This window comes from Elephantulus edwardii, unplaced genomic scaffold, assembly GCF_000299155.1.
Source record: "Elephantulus edwardii isolate Elephantulus edwardi_28Jun2011 unplaced genomic scaffold, EleEdw1.0 scaffold00007, whole genome shotgun sequence".
NCBI classification, from domain to species: Eukaryota; Metazoa; Chordata; class Mammalia; order Macroscelidea; family Macroscelididae; genus Elephantulus; species Elephantulus edwardii.
Window position 1 is genome coordinate 35,529,351 of NW_006399757.1, and position 15,910 is coordinate 35,545,260.

Consider the following 15,910-nt stretch of genomic DNA (forward strand, 5'->3'; position numbering starts at 1 on the left):
GCTTCTGACTGAGCTCTGATGGCCTAATCAGACTCAATATCAAAGCTGTTTTTGTTGTTGTTGTTATGTGCCCTCGAGTCGTTTGTGACTCATAGCGACCCTATGTACAACATTCCTAAACCCTGCTCTATCCTTTGCCAGTCGCACTGTCTCTGACACACCCATCCCGATTACCCCAGTCACTGAATCAGTCCACCTCATAAAGTGTCTTCCACTCCTGCGCTGCCCCTCCACCCTACCAAGCATGATGTCCCTCTCCAAGGACCTGTCCCTCCTTGCAACATGCCCAAAGTATGTCAGACAAAGCCCCAGAATTCTTGCCTCCAAGGAGTAGCCTGGCTTAACCTTCTCTCAGGATGAATCTGTTTGTTTTCTTGGCAGTCTGCAGAGAGATACCGTTGCTCTTGAGTACTTTAGAGAGGTCCCTAACAGCAGACTTTCCCATCGCGATAACGTTTTTTGATTTCCTGCCTCAATCCATACTGAAGGCTGCAGTCCTTGACCCTCTGCAGCAAGTGCATGAGGTCCTCCTCAGTTTCAGCAAGCAGGGTTGTGTCATCTGTAAGGCCAGTACAAAGAAATTTGGGAAGACACTTGATGAGAAGTTTTCTGGTCTGGAAAACTAATAAATGGTTTTTTTTTTTCTAAATGTTTTGCTATTAAGTAGCTCATTTTCATTACTAGCATTAAAACACACTAGTAGGTAGTTCCTGTTTGGTGGTCATGGTGCAAGAGAGGTTTCTGGAGTTTACAGGCCCTGCCCTAGAGTAGTGCAAAGGAACAGGCACATCATTTTAAGAAGATAGGGAGATAAACTGTTTCCATTTTCTGCACTGTCCTATAGACTTCTTGGGATGGTTACCCTTAACAGAACAAAAGAATTCCATTTACCATGTTATTTTTAACAGAGGTGGGATTTTTGTGATCACCACAACAAAGAATAAATCTGAAGTGAAGTCTTGGCAACAGTATAGCTAAAATAGAACAGTGGGCATATCCCACCATTACCACTAACGGCTTGGCATGGAAAATTATAAATCTAAGTCCCACCAGGAGATGGACTCAGACTTCATCTTCCTACTGTCACTTCCTCAAGTTTGAGGTCTGACCTTACAACTAATCATGCAGCCTCCTCTGAAAGAACCATCCTGAGCTAAGTCAGACTCACATTGTCCCCTATGAGTTCATTAAATCCTGTAGAGCAGTTCACAAAATTAATGTGCTGTTACCTATTTTGTCTACCATCGAGTCAGAGCTGACCCATAACTCCAGCACGTTTAGTGTGGTGTTTTGCATGTTGGACTGAAAGGTTGGCATTTCATATCCACCAAACCTTCCATGAGAGAGACCATCTCTTCGCATACACAACCTTGGAAACCCAATGAAGAATTACCACTAATCAGAATCTATTTGATGGCCTTGGAAATTTCAGAGTTTACTTTCTATTGATTCAATGAGTCCATATATTCATTCTGACATTTATTGAACACCTAATATGTCTAATTATCATTCCTGGTTGCTGGGTACAAAGAAATGGATACTTAGCAAATATCTAAATCTTAGCTAGGAAGTCTATTAAATTACCCAGAATAGATAAAATACTTATTAGGTTTGTTGTTGTTGTTGTTATGTCGTCGAGTCGTTTGCGACTCATAGCGACCCTATGTACAACAGCCCTGAACTCCGCTCTGTCCTGTGCCAATCGCACTGTCTCTGACACTCCCATCCCGATTACCCCAGTCACTGAATCAATCCACCTCATAGAGGGTCTTCCCCTCCTGCGCTGTCCCTCTACCCTCCCTACCAAGCATTATGTCCCTCTCCAAGGACCTGTCTCTCCTTACAACATGTACCAAGTATGTATAACTAGCAAATCCCCTCCTTGCCTCTCTTATCATAAGCATAGATAATGGTACCAAGTAAAATCCAGAGCTGTTGAGTATTTTGCTATTTCTTCATGTAAAGAAACTTTGTAATGTTGTTCTAACTTTTATAAAAATCAACACTGGTAAACATCATGCTATATAAAGGAAGAGCTAGAAAGAGAGATGTTGGTTACATTAGTAAAAATATCATGGCAGTAATAACTTTTTTAAAATCCAGGACAACTCTAGATTTGATCAAAATATTTAATAACGGGTTTCATTTGGTAGTTAGGAACTTCAGATCCTATCAGAATGTGGTAATTGTTGCACATTCTAACCAATAAGAAGTTTTTCAGGAACAAATAACATTTTAGTTCTTACATTTGGGTGCTCCTAAAAACACCACTGTTCTTACTAAAAATGACTTGTATGTATAATCCTTGATTAATGAGGCCTTTTACTTCATTTAGCATTGTGCTGCTGCATCTCCATATCCCAAAAGAAAGCAAATATGTGAATTGTTGTTAAGAAAAGGCGCAAACATCAATGAAAAGACAAAAGAGTAAGTACAGTTTTCATATATAAATACTGACTTTTTTCTCTGGGAAATACATTCATTGTTTAGCTGACCTTTTTTTCTTTCAGATTCTTAACTCCTCTGCATGTGGCATCTGAGAAAGCTCACAATGATATTGTTGAAGTGGTGGTGAAACATGAAGCAAAGGTGTATTTCCTTTTTTTTTAACTCTTTGAGTAAATCCAATAGGTTATATTTCTGTTTAACAAGTGAAATATCTGATTTCCTAGACTAGTATTCTAAGGGTTTTTTTTACCTTTTTATCTATACTTAATTGTGGTACACCAAATTAACTCATAGCTGACCCTGCAGCGGGTTATCAGAGGCAATAAATCTCTCAGGAGGAGATTGTCTGACTTTTCTTTCTTCCACAGAGCAGCTGATAGATTTAAAACATGTACCTTTGTATTAGCAGCACAATTCCTTACTACTAAACCACTAGAATTCCTTTATACTAAATAGTGTAAAAGCTTTTTCTATATCTAATTCTTTGCTAGAATTGACTTAGTAAAAAATCTGTCATTCCTGTAAGTCCTTCTGCCATTCCTTTTAACTATACCCTGCAGATCATGTGATCCATAACTGGTTTTGTTTTAATGATACAAATGCTTTGGGATATCTGTCACTAGAGACGTACTGATTATGACCTAGTTTTCCATATTCTCATTTGTGTGTATATTATACCTCTTCTTCTAGATGGTTTTTCCATGATAACATCTGTTATTTACCTCAACCACACTGTTCTTTATTCTTGTTATTTCTGTGACTAAGCCTCAGAGCTTGAAATAGAAGTAAATAAATTACTTAAATAATTTGACTAAAACCATTCCAGCCTGTCTTAAGAACTTGTTTAGTTGACTTTGATGCACGTAGCATGTTATTGAAGAATAAGTTCTAAGAATGAAATTTAATGCTGTAAAATTGAAATAACTCTTACAGAAAACAACTACCTACCTAACATTTCAAATGTAATGTTTTCTTGCATATTTATCAGTTTATCCCTCTCTCCATCAGTGTATCATACTTTATGATACATTTAACAAGGAGCTGCCAACTCTGTACTTGGGCACTAGCTAGTAAACTTATAATAAAAAACACTTGTTTTGGCACTAGCTAATAAACTTCATAAAGAATCAATCATTGAGGTTTACCATTAGCAACAAGTAAGCTAATTGTATCATTTTCTGTGTTGTTAAGGTTAATGCCCTGGATAATCTGGGTCAGACTTCTCTGCACAGAGCTGCCCATTGTGGTCATCTGCAGACCTGCCGCCTTCTTCTGAGCTATGGGTGTGATCCTAACATCATATCCCTTCAAGGCTTTACTGCCTTACAGATGGGAAATGAAAATGTCCAGCAACTTCTTCAAGGTATTAAGTGCTTCATGAGCTTAATTAGGCTAATTTGTAAACTTTTATCCTTCAAGCTTTTAAGTTGTTAAATACAAGGGTTGGAAGTAAAACGAAAATTTTTAAGATTTTTTTTTTTTTAGCTATTTTTAGTTTACTATTCAGTGCTCAAAGGTTAAAAGTTGATTTTTTTTCCTTCAGCTGTTTTTTTATCCAGTTTCTCTTGGGTATATAAATGCTTTAAAGTTTTTATCAAGTTAACTTTTGAGAATAAGACACAAAATTGATACTTCTTCATTTTAAAAAAGGAAAATGTGAATAGACAAAGGTCTTTTAGTAAAGCTACACTAGTGATAATACTGGCTCTGCTTCTTGCCTCCCCTCTAGATCCTTCATATAGAAGGCATGTAGAGATTGAACAAGGTAAGCAACAGTTCAACTCATTAAAACATCTTTACCATTGAATGCTGTCATATTTGTTACTTTTAAGATACTTAGATCTAACGCCTGCATAGTTGGTATAGGCTAAAGATGTCAGTCTACATATCTGGCCTCATAAATTTCTTTCAAATTGTATATGTACACATACACATTTGCCATGTGAACATTTTTTACATATGTAATTTAATGGTATTTACTATGTTCATCATGTGTAGTATCTATTTCTGAATTGCTCAGGTAAATTTTTAAGTCTTTGTGTATCCAGCATTTATTAGAGCCAAATGGAGTAACTTGGATATTTCTACACTCAAATGGGAAGAATTAAAACAAATCGAGCTTTTTGTATCTTTGACATTTGATGATTCTTGGGTCTGTGGTATGAAAAGCACAGTTTGAAAAATACTCATTGAATCATTAAAGGCAGATTACGAACCTTGTGGTATCTGCCAAAGTTTTAAGTGTAGAACTGTTTTTACATCTATTATTGTGTCAGGTTTGGGGGTAACAACTCCAGTCTTAGTCAGTTGCCTGTAGTTCCTGGGTAGGGCAACCATTAACATGCTTTTTAACTACAAGATCAGAAGTACAAGTTCTCCCAGTGCCTTAGAAGATGACTTCCTACCAAAAATTTATAAATAACAATTCAAGCTTCATGTTGTAATACTGAGTGAGAGATGTTATGGGCAGGATCTTGAATAATCCAAGAAGCCTCACAAGAAGACAAGAGAAATACGTAGGGCCACTGTACCAAAAACAATGATTGACAATGAAATATTCCAGAAGGTGCTATGTGAACAAGAACCAATGACAGCAAAGAAAGAAGTTCACATTGCACTGAAGGCATTGGCAATAAATAAGGCTCCGGAAATTGATGGGATACCAATTGAAATGTTGCAACTAATAGATGCAGCCCTGCACAGGCTCACCAGTTTATGCCAGGAAATTTGGAGGCCAGCTGACTAGAAGAGATCCACATTTGTTCCCATCCCCAAGAGAAGTGGTCCAACAGAATGTGGAAATTATAAAACATTATTATTACTATCACATGCTAGCAGAATATTGCTAAAGATCATCCAAAAATGCATAGAACAGTACACTAATGGAGAACTGCCAGAAGTTCAAGTAGACTTTAGAAGAGGCTGTGGCACCAGGGATATATATCATTGGTGATGTCAGATAAATCTTGGCTGAACACAGAGGATACCAGAAGAATGTCTTATCTGTTTTTATCGACCATGCAAAGGCATTTGACTGTGTGGATCATAACAAATTGTAGCTAACATTGAGAAGAATGGGAATCCAAGAACACTTAATTGTGTTTATATGAAATCTATACCTACACCAAGAAGCTGTTGACTGAATAGAGCACAGAAACACTGCATAGTTTAAAATCAGGAAGTGTGTGCACATAGGCTGTATCCTCTCCATACCTATTCAGTCTATATGCTGAGCAAATAATTCTTAACCTGGACTCTGTGAAGAAGAATGTGGCATATGACACAATCTTGCTAAAAGTGAACAGGATGTGAAACACTTGCTGAAGATCAAGACTCTATACATCTTGACATCAACAAAATAGAAATCCTCACCACTGGGCCAATATGGAGAAAGTATTGAAGCTGTCAATTATTTCATCTTGCTTGACTCAACAATCGAGACATACTGTATTGGGCAAGTCAGCTATCTAAATTACTGAAGGGCAGTCATGTTAGCCTGAAGACAAGGGTGCTAGATTCAGGCCATGGTGTTTTCAGTCACTTGGAATGCATCGAGAGCTGGACAGTGAATAAGAGTGATAGCCTTTGAGTTGTGGTGTTGGAGAAGAGTACTGATAATCCCACAGGCTGCCAAAAGAACAAACAGATATGCCTTGGGAAATGTTTAGCCTGAGTGCTGTGGGGAGACAAAGTTGAAGTTTTCATTTGGGCATGTTATTAGGAGAGACAGTTCCTTGGAAGGGGACATCATGTTTGGAACTTTGGAGGGACTAGATGAATAGACACAATGACCACAGCAGAGGGCTTAAGTGTGTCAGAGAAGATGAGGGTGGCAGGATAGGGCAGAATTTGTTTTTAGTCACTGTGAATCATACTCAGCTGGACGGCATTGACAGCAGCATGGAGGACAGTCCTACTCTGCCATACATGGGGTTGTCACCCGTCAATGTCAGCTTGATAACAACTGGTCGGTTATTCACATGTCTAGGTATAGACATTTACAGCTTTCCACTTAGTGCTAACTGCTATTGCATGTATCTTTACACACTTTCCCAATTAGTGTAGAATAAATTATTATAGGTTATTTTCTTCTCAAAGGATAACAAATAATTATAAAATTGTCTTCTAAAGAGGATGTGTAGACCAGTTATCATTCCTATTAACAATATTTGAAAGAACTTAATCCAAGTTCTACATTTGATATGTTGATTTAAGAAGCTTTTTCTCTTCCAAGGTTTTAAAAGTATTTTTTCTGTATTATTTTATTCTAATATTTTTAAGGTTTACTTTTTCATGCTTAGACCTTTAATCCATCTGGAATTTATTTTATGATAAGGTACAAAGTAGATGTTTTTTCCTTTTCTGTAAAATCTTAAATGTACTATAAAAAACATAGATTTCAGAGCTGGAAAACACTTTAGATTCCTCCTAATCCAACCTCTGTTTTTGAAGTTGTAAAAAATCTGGGATCCAGAGCAGGTGGTTTGCCCCAGATCAGATCACTGGCAGGACCACACTTAGATGTCTGACCATGGTGTTGTTGTTACGTGCTGTCGAGTCGTTCCCGACTCATAGCGACCCTATGCACAACAGCTCTAAACCTGCTCTATCCTGCGCCAGCCGCACCGCCTCCGACACACCCATCCCGATTACCCCAGTCACCGAATCAATCCATCTCATAGAGGGTCTTCCCCTCCTGCGCTTGGTGTCTGACCATCACACTCCTAATTTAACACTGTCTACCATTTGACATGGCTTGCTTGTACAGCAGTCCACCATTCGTCGTCATTTCATGACCTTTCATAATCTTTAAGTCGTATATTATAATCATTACTAACTTTTACAGATAAAAGCTTATGTACCTTATAAAAAAAATTTAAGAGAATCTTATTTTTCACCATTTTGTGGCGATTTTGTGCATGATTTACCAAATTGTAAAGAACTTTTACCTCCTGATTAGTTGCCTCTTTAAGGCTTTTGTATTTACCTTCTAAACAGAATTAACCACTCTTTTTCTCTTTTTAGAGGGTATCTCACTAGGTAACTCAGAGGCAGACAGACAGTTGCTGGAAGCTGCAAAGGCTGGAGATGTAGAAACTGTAAAAGTAAGATATGACTTTCATCTTCATCTGTTTTGGCTAACTTGGGGCTTTATTTTTACGTTATTTAATTAACCTGTACTGTTATCTGAGAAACCTTGTTATTTATATGTGCCTTGTTTTAAAGATAAATAAAGCTGATCTAAATCTTTGTAAATAAGGGGCATTGATTGAGCGATGGAAAAAAATGTCATTTTTAGATTCATGCACATCCCAGTAAGTCGCACCATTTGGGTGAACCACAGGTGTGTCGAATTATTTCCATTAAAATTGACATATGAAACATGAGGAAGGCAAAACTAAATAGTGAGTCACTTCTGTCTACACATTTCTTCTGGTTTTGTCACTTCTTTATCTTTCTGTTGGGGACCCAATGTATAAATAACAGTAGTCATATAGCTTCTGTTGTTCATAGGGTCGCTATGAGTCATATTCCACTCAATGGCACCTTACAACAACTATATAACATTGCCACTTCTCTGAAACACTGTGATAATATAATAATCCTGATTTCATCCAAACTAAAAAGATTTAGTCTTTCCAGGGTTTGGCTTTGTGTTTTCATTCTCGGAGCAATCAACATTTATTTCCCATGTTTTATATATGAAATAATTTCTCACTGTTTCAGTAATGTTATTTTAAATTTTGAAAGCTAAAGGGTTTGGGGGGAAGCCTTTTTTAAGTGTTCGATTTTGAGCAGAGTCTGAAATACCTGGTCCTGCTCAAAGGCAACCACCAGCTGTCCTGCTGATAATGTGTGTTGCTTTCAGTCCCACGGGTAATCCAGTCACACAGAAGACTCAGGAAAGGGCTCACGACACCTCTTCCAGTACAGTGATTTGACCTGGACTGTTTTACATTACAATTTCAGATCTTCTAAATTTTTGTGTTGGTCCATTTCATTTTGCTTCATCAGTCATGACTGAACCAATTACAACTGATTTTAAACCCTGCTGGAATTTACTAGAAAGTACATTTTCAAACCCTACCTCAGATCCACTGTTGTAGACCCTCTAGGATAGGGGCTCAGTGCCTATTTGAGAAACACTGATCTAGAGCAGTATTCCTTGAACTTTAATGGGATTACAGCTAAAAGCAGGTTCTGAATGTTCAGCAGGCTCTGTGGTAATGCCACTCTGCTCCAGTGTACCTATACATGAATTTCTCATAAATGTAAATTGTCAGTGTTTGGTACCCTTGTATAATGGTAGAAGTGGTAGTCATAAAACTTCACCTACTGGCTTGAGAAAAAAAATTGAAGATACAGAGATGACAGATCCAGAGGTATTCTCCTAAGTGACATGATAAAATAACAAATAAGAATCACTTAGTTTCTGGGAAAACCAGGTTTGGTGAAACATGAAAAATGAGGCATTTGAGTTGAAATAAGAAATACAAGTTTAATACCATTTCTCAGATTATGTAGCATAATATATACACTGTTTTTTATCCTCCAGAAACTCTGTACTGTTCAGAGTGTCAACTGCAGAGACGTTGAAGGGCGTCAGTCTACACCACTTCATTTTGCAGCTGGCTATAATAGGGTATCAGTTGTGGAGTTTCTCTTACAACACGGCGCTGATGTGCATGCTAAAGATAAAGGGTGCGTACCAGTCACCTTAGACTTTTTGTCTTTAAAATTGGAACATGTTTTTATGATTGTTGATACTCTGTATTTTTCAAGAAATTTCCTAACATTATCTTAAATAGACCTTTATGGTTTCGGTTAAGATTATCTTTTGATCTACATTTATATAGGCTTATTTGCATAATGCCTTGCAATAATTTTATAATTGTCAAGAAAATTATATTAGTGTAATACTTCTTTTTAGTGTAAAATTTCCCATTTTCATGGGAATATTTTAACCCAATTTCTCTTGAAATTATTTTTCATTAAAAGTCTAGTTTTTTAAAAAAGTACAGTTGAGTAAATAGGTTTGTTTATATTCTCTGTAGTTCAGAATGTTTTCAAAAATTTCCATTTTCCCCAAGTAAAGAAGTTCCTTAAATTTCACTAAATTTTGATTCTACAAAATACAGTGTAATTTTAAAGATAAATCTTTCATCAGTTACATTTACTTATTTAAGTTAAAACATGCCCATCCTTTGAACTGGTCATCCAACTCTTCATTTCAGAGGACTTGTACCTTTGCACAATGCGTGTTCTTATGGACATTATGAAGTAGCAGAACTTCTTGTCAAGCACGGAGCAGTAGTGAATGTCGCTGACTTGTGGAAATTTACACCTTTACATGAAGCTGCAGCAAAAGGAAAATACGAAATTTGCAAACTTCTACTTCAGGTATTTTTAAGTAATTATTGTAAAAATATATATCATAGTAAATTTTATTTTTAAAGTAAATATTTTTATGATACTTAAAATATTTCTCAACTTAAACCATTAAAGGAGAGATCTAATTCTCTGCCTAGATGAAAAATAAATGTTAGGACATTTTAATGTTTTCTCTTTTCTGACATTTTAGTATTTTCATATATACTTATCACAAATATTTGCTGTTGCATCATATAATAGTTGTCTGATTATCTTAATTTTTACTTTGTAATGCTTAAATATAAAAATAATTAACATTAATACTATTTTAATCCAGGTATGTTATGTTAGATATAATATGGTAAAAAAAGAACATAGCAGATTTTTTTTCCTTGATACAGCTTTGTTTGAACACAGTTCAAAATTGCTATATTATTGCATACTAAAACCTGAATAATACTTAGCTCCTATTACAATTTTCTGATGTATTAAATCAGAAAATTAGTTTTCTGATGTTATCAGTTTTCTAATTTACTAATGTTTAATTAAAACATTAAATATTGTTGTTGTTGTTGTTGTTGTTGTTGTTGTTAAGTGCCGTCGAGTCACAGGTGACTCATAGCGACCCTATGAAGGAGAGTCCTTGACGCTTGGGTGCCTTTCATCCTCTCTCCAGGTTCATAGGGTTTCCGGAGGCAAGCTGTTATGGAAGTGGATGCCACTCCTCCTTCCAAGGGGGGTTGACATTAGACATTATAATTAATAATATTAATCAATGATAAATGACTGTTATAAAATAAAATGTTTATGTATGATCCGTGAAACTGTAATTACAATGTTATAAAACAAAATGTATTATGAATGAAAAAGTCATATAATCTACAAACTCTGATTCAAAATAAATAACTGAAAGAAAAGAAAAGACTGTTATTAGCAAATTTTATTTCCTTTTAAGGTAGTTTCAGAATTCTTTTCTTTGCCCTAGTTACAGTGGCTATTTTCTCATGACTGGGGTAAACTTAAGCCAATTTTTCCTTTCTGATTTTCATATCTAGCATGGTGCAGACCCTACAAAGAAAAATAGAGATGGCAATACACCTTTGGATCTTGTTAAAGATGGAGATACAGATATCCAAGATCTGCTTCGGGGAGATGCTGCTTTGCTCGATGCTGCCAAGAAGGGTTGTTTAGCGAGAGTGAAGAAATTGTCTTCACCCGATAATGTAAATTGCCGTGATACCCAAGGCCGACATTCGACACCTTTACATTTAGCAGGTAAGTGAATGAAATTTTACAGGTTTAAATAAATGAGATCTAAGAGTCATTTTTGTAACAGTAAATATATTTGCTGTTGGAATAATTTTAAGAATTTTTTAAAATCCAGTCACATTTTTCTTATGCATCACAATATTCATAGCAGAGATAACGAGGGTGACACAGAATAGGAAAACATTCAGATCTATTGCTCTTAGAGGCACTGTGAAGACACCTAACAATGTTAGATTCAGTAATAAAAATTGAGTATTCCAGCCCTCCTAGAACTCTATTCCAGGCTACCACAGTGTTTGAATTCTCTATAACGTTAAATTTTGACTACAGAAAAATACACCTGCTTGAGCAAAACCTTTTCATTCTTCTGATGATAAGTAAAAAGTTAAACGGGGAAAGAGAACTTAAAGGCTTTTAGAAGTTACATAAACCTTTTCCCAAAATTATTTGTTCTGACTTTATACTCATAAAATTAGCACTATGCACTTTGCTCTTAGTGCAAGTATAAAGCATTTTCTATTTAGTAGAATTTTCTTAGCTGTGTTGAAGATGAATGACAATGAATCATTAAAACACTGAGCTACAGCTATTACTTCTCTGAAGTTGTATCATAGGAACATTTCATTTACACAAGTTTCTCTAAATGTACACTTTTTTAAATAAAGGGAAAATGGTAGTATCTCTGCCACTATGTAATGTGGAAGATAGTGGTCTCTGTTTTCTTAGTCTCCCGATAAAAGAGTACCTGAGTATGTTGGGAGTATTTTAAACATATTTTGTGTGATTTGAGACCCCAGTATCCAAGAAAAAGTATTACTCCTTCTGTATAAAACATTTGAGCTTGGTTAACCACAAAAGCTAATGTAGTAAGAAATAGCTTTTTCTTCCACTGGTGGTCAGGAGTAACTGCCCTTCAAGAAAAACAGGATAAGGGGGGTTCTGGTGGCCTAGTGGTAAGGAGCTGCAACTACAATCCCAGAGGCACACGGTTCGAATCCACCAGATGCTCTGCCGGGGAAGGAGGGACAATCTCCTCCTGTACCAGTCAGATCTGATTTGACGGTACACTTACACAAAAATATTTTTTTAAAAAAATTAAAAAAAAAAAGAAAAACGGGATATAAAATTGTGTTATGCATATTGTTACCTTTTTGATCTTTATCATACTTAGCTAGATCATGTAATAATTAATTATTATATAGGTCAGTGTAGTCTTTATTAATAGAGACCCTATATACTCATTCTTTCTGCCCAGCTCTACAGTATTATATCTGAAAAGACTTTTGGTTTCAAGAGACTACTTAGTTATGATAGTTTCGTTTTTCTTTTATTGGTCTTACTAAACTTTTGTTGTCAATCCTTTAGGGGAAGAATAAAAACTGTACCAAAAGCTATTAAGTAATTTTTTTTTAATATCTCAAACTTTCAAGTGATGGCTGTTTTCATGTTGACCCAGTTAAGTTCCAGATTTCCTTTTAACCTGTAAGTACATCCCAAAGAAAAGATAGTCTATCCTGAGAGCATTTCTATACTGAGATAGCTGACAGCTCAAGGAGACAATTACAGCTGGGAGATTATATTTATAAAATACTAGGTTTTCTCTCACGGCATTAGCAACACATAAGTTTACTGACAGTTCTAGAGATACACTACTTAATACGCTCTAGCAAAAAAGATGTCCTTGTGGCCTTCTTGGGCAAAGACCCTTGGACCTACTCTGGCTCTGACAGCCACTTACATTTCTAACTGGGCTTTTATATGACTTTGACTTACAGCCTTTGAGATCAACCACCTGAGTATGTAATAATTGAAGACAGGGATGTTAATAGGAATTTTTTAAAAAGAAAGGTACAAGCAAATCAATCGGTGTCATTTTTAGAGTCTCCATAGTGAATGAAATTCGTCATTGAAAGGATTTCAGCTTGAGATCGGGGAGGATATTTTTAAAGACTAATGTGGACTTTGAGGCTTACATAAAATTTCTTATGTCATTTTTCAGCAATGTCTTTGTTTTTCAGATTTATAAACAAAGATATGTCTATATCTGACTCAAATGTGACTATATATTTTTATTTTAATATTTCTTTTCTAAACAAGCTGGTTATAACAATTTAGAAGTTGCAGAGTATTTGTTACAACATGGAGCTGACGTGAATGCCCAAGACAAAGGAGGGTTAATTCCTTTACATAATGCAGCATCTTACGGGGTAAGTTCTTTCTGTGTTACCATTAAAAATCTTTTAACATTTTCAAAATGAACGTCATTGTTGTAGTCACAGGGAATTTAGTTTGACTTTTTCTGCTTTATAAAGAAGTAAATATGAGGTCCAAGGAGTTTCAGTATTCTCCAAGTTCCGATTCTGAGTCTTTATTTCAAGTTTTGCCTTGTGTCATGCATTGTTTTTTGTTTTCTTATTTTTCTTAGCATGTCTTTTTGGTGATTTTTTTCCCCCTAATGCCTTAAAAAGCCACTTTGATCATAGGAATCACTATTCATATACATTGTTCTTGATTTATGGCATCTCTGAATAATAAATGTACTCAGAACTAATAATCTCTAGTGATAAATTTTGAATAAATGGTATTTTTGTATATACACACACACACACTCTTTTGTTGTTATCTTGAGTCAGATCCAACTCACAGCCGACCCTCCAGTGAGTTTTCAGAGGCAGTAAATCGTGTGGGAGGAGAGGGCCGAGTTTCTCCCATGGAGCAGTTAGTTCAGTCCATGTGCCCCCTTTTGTCAGCACAGCTCATTGCTCTTTTGTGATTTTACTAGTAGAAATCCAGTCAGCTTCAATGTGCAGTTGGTTGCATGTATTATAAGTAGAACTGTCCACAGAGTTTTCTTGGCTGTAATCTTTATGGACATGGAGCCGTTGGTTAGCTTTGACCTACCAACCACAAACCACCCGCATCTCTGACCAACTTGAACTAAAATTTGCCAAGTGGAGTATTTAAAAGTGAAAGTTATAAAATGTATGCATTCATACAAGCACAATAGGCTCTTATTCATCAGTTTTTAAATACTATGTTGTCTTTGCCTAGAACACTGTGAACCAACCTCACTTCACCAGGCTAATTCCTGTTCCCATTCAGATAAACATTTCCTTTTTTTTTTTAAAGGAAAGTTTACAGAGACTTTGGATTTCCATTCATTCATTGTTGCTCTTTCCTCCCTGCCCACCCCTCCCCACACAGTTCACTTTTCTCTTTGAAAAGTTAAAAAAAAAAATTATTTCATTGTTATATAATCCCCTGCCCCCAGTCCACTCCACTTTGCAGCTTTCATTCTGCACTCTTATCATGATAGTAATTCCTAATCATATATTCCTCCTAAGTACTTCTCTCCCTCATCTATTTCAATGCCGTATACATTATTTATTCCCTCTTTAGTTCCCCCCAACCCCAATGTCAGTCCTACTTTACAACAGTGGCACAATCCAGTATTTGTCCTTTTGTGACTGAGATCTCTCACTCAGCATAATGTCCTCCAGAGACACCCATTTTGTATAATGTTTCATGAGTTCCTTGTTTTTCAATGCAACATAGTATTCCATTGTGTAAATATACCAGAGCTGCTCTCTCCATTCTTTTCTTGATGGGCACTTGGGTTGTTTCCAACCATTTGCTGATGTGAACAAAGCCGCAATAAACATGGATATACATATATCTGCTTGGGTGGCATTCCTGGTTTCTTTAGGGTATATATCCCAGTAGTGGAATTGCTGGTCAAATGGTATTTCTATTTCCATCTTTTTGAGAAAGCGCCATACTGCCTTCCATTAGTGGTTGTACCATCAGATAAACATTTCAAATCACCTCCACTGAAAATACACCAACTCTGTTGAACGGAAATACAAATTACACAAGCTTCCTATGTGTTTCCATAATAAAACATTTCAGTAAGTCTGTCATGTATGTATATACATATAAACATGTATGTGTATATAGACTTTCTATCAAGTTGGAATTGAGCCACTCCAGTGACTTCTTCTCAGGGGCTGTAAATCACTTGGGGGAGATTGCCCATCTTTCTCCCTTAGAGAGTTGGAATCAACTTGACACAGTGGGGTTTGTTGTTTGTTTGTTTGTTTCCTTTGTTTTTATGATTTGGTTTTTGTTTTGTTTATAAATAAGAGTCCTGGTAGCTCAGTGGTTAAATATTTGATTGCTAACAAGGGTCCGTTCAGAAAACCTTGTGGAGCAGTTCTCCATTGTACAGAGTCATAGTTACTCAGAATTTACTTAGCCATATACAATGCAGTTTATAAATTGTGTTCAGCATTTAATAAAACTTTAATAAACTAGTAAGCATTAAAGCCCTATTAGTTGCCTCTTGTGTCAAATTCTTGCCTGTTTTGTAAAAATTTCCTTATGTTACTGAATTGTCTGCTGTAATTTTTTTATTAACTACCCATAAGTTATGATATTGGAGAGAAACAATATTTTTTTTTACATTGCCAGAGTAAGTATAAAAATATAGAAGTGAGTATACAATGGGTTTCTTTAAAACTAAATTGTGATAATATTTCAGACTCTTAACAGTATTTTCTTTTACAGCATGTAGATGTAGCAGCTTTACTAATAAAGTATAATGCATGTGTCAATGCCACGGACAAATGGGCTTTCACACCTTTGCACGAAGCAGCCCAAAAGGGACGAACACAGCTTTGTGCTTTATTATTGGCCCACGGAGCTGATCCTACTCTTAAAAATCAGGAAGGACAAACACCTTTAGATTTAGTTTCAGTAAGTGATGGGCTCTTTGAAAAAATCTCTGTGCTTGCCTGACTTTGAAATTCACTTGAGATATATA

General features: G+C 36.0%; 1 protein-coding gene across 1 annotated transcript in view; it reads left to right on the forward strand.

Annotated features, from left to right (window-relative positions):
• The window catches only part of TNKS2 (tankyrase, TRF1-interacting ankyrin-related ADP-ribose polymerase 2), a 65,227-nt gene that overhangs the window by 27,173 nt on the left and 22,144 nt on the right, over positions 1-15,910 (forward strand). Inside the window, exons 10-18 of the mRNA XM_006880332.1 lie at positions 2,336-2,427; positions 2,511-2,589; positions 3,640-3,811; positions 7,474-7,553; positions 9,005-9,150; positions 9,684-9,849; positions 10,875-11,094; positions 13,186-13,295; positions 15,655-15,843. Coding sequence (XP_006880394.1) covers positions 2,336-2,427; positions 2,511-2,589; positions 3,640-3,811; positions 7,474-7,553; positions 9,005-9,150; positions 9,684-9,849; positions 10,875-11,094; positions 13,186-13,295; positions 15,655-15,843 — 1,254 coding nt within the window. The remainder of the gene's footprint in view (positions 1-2,335; positions 2,428-2,510; positions 2,590-3,639; positions 3,812-7,473; positions 7,554-9,004; positions 9,151-9,683; positions 9,850-10,874; positions 11,095-13,185; positions 13,296-15,654; positions 15,844-15,910) is intronic.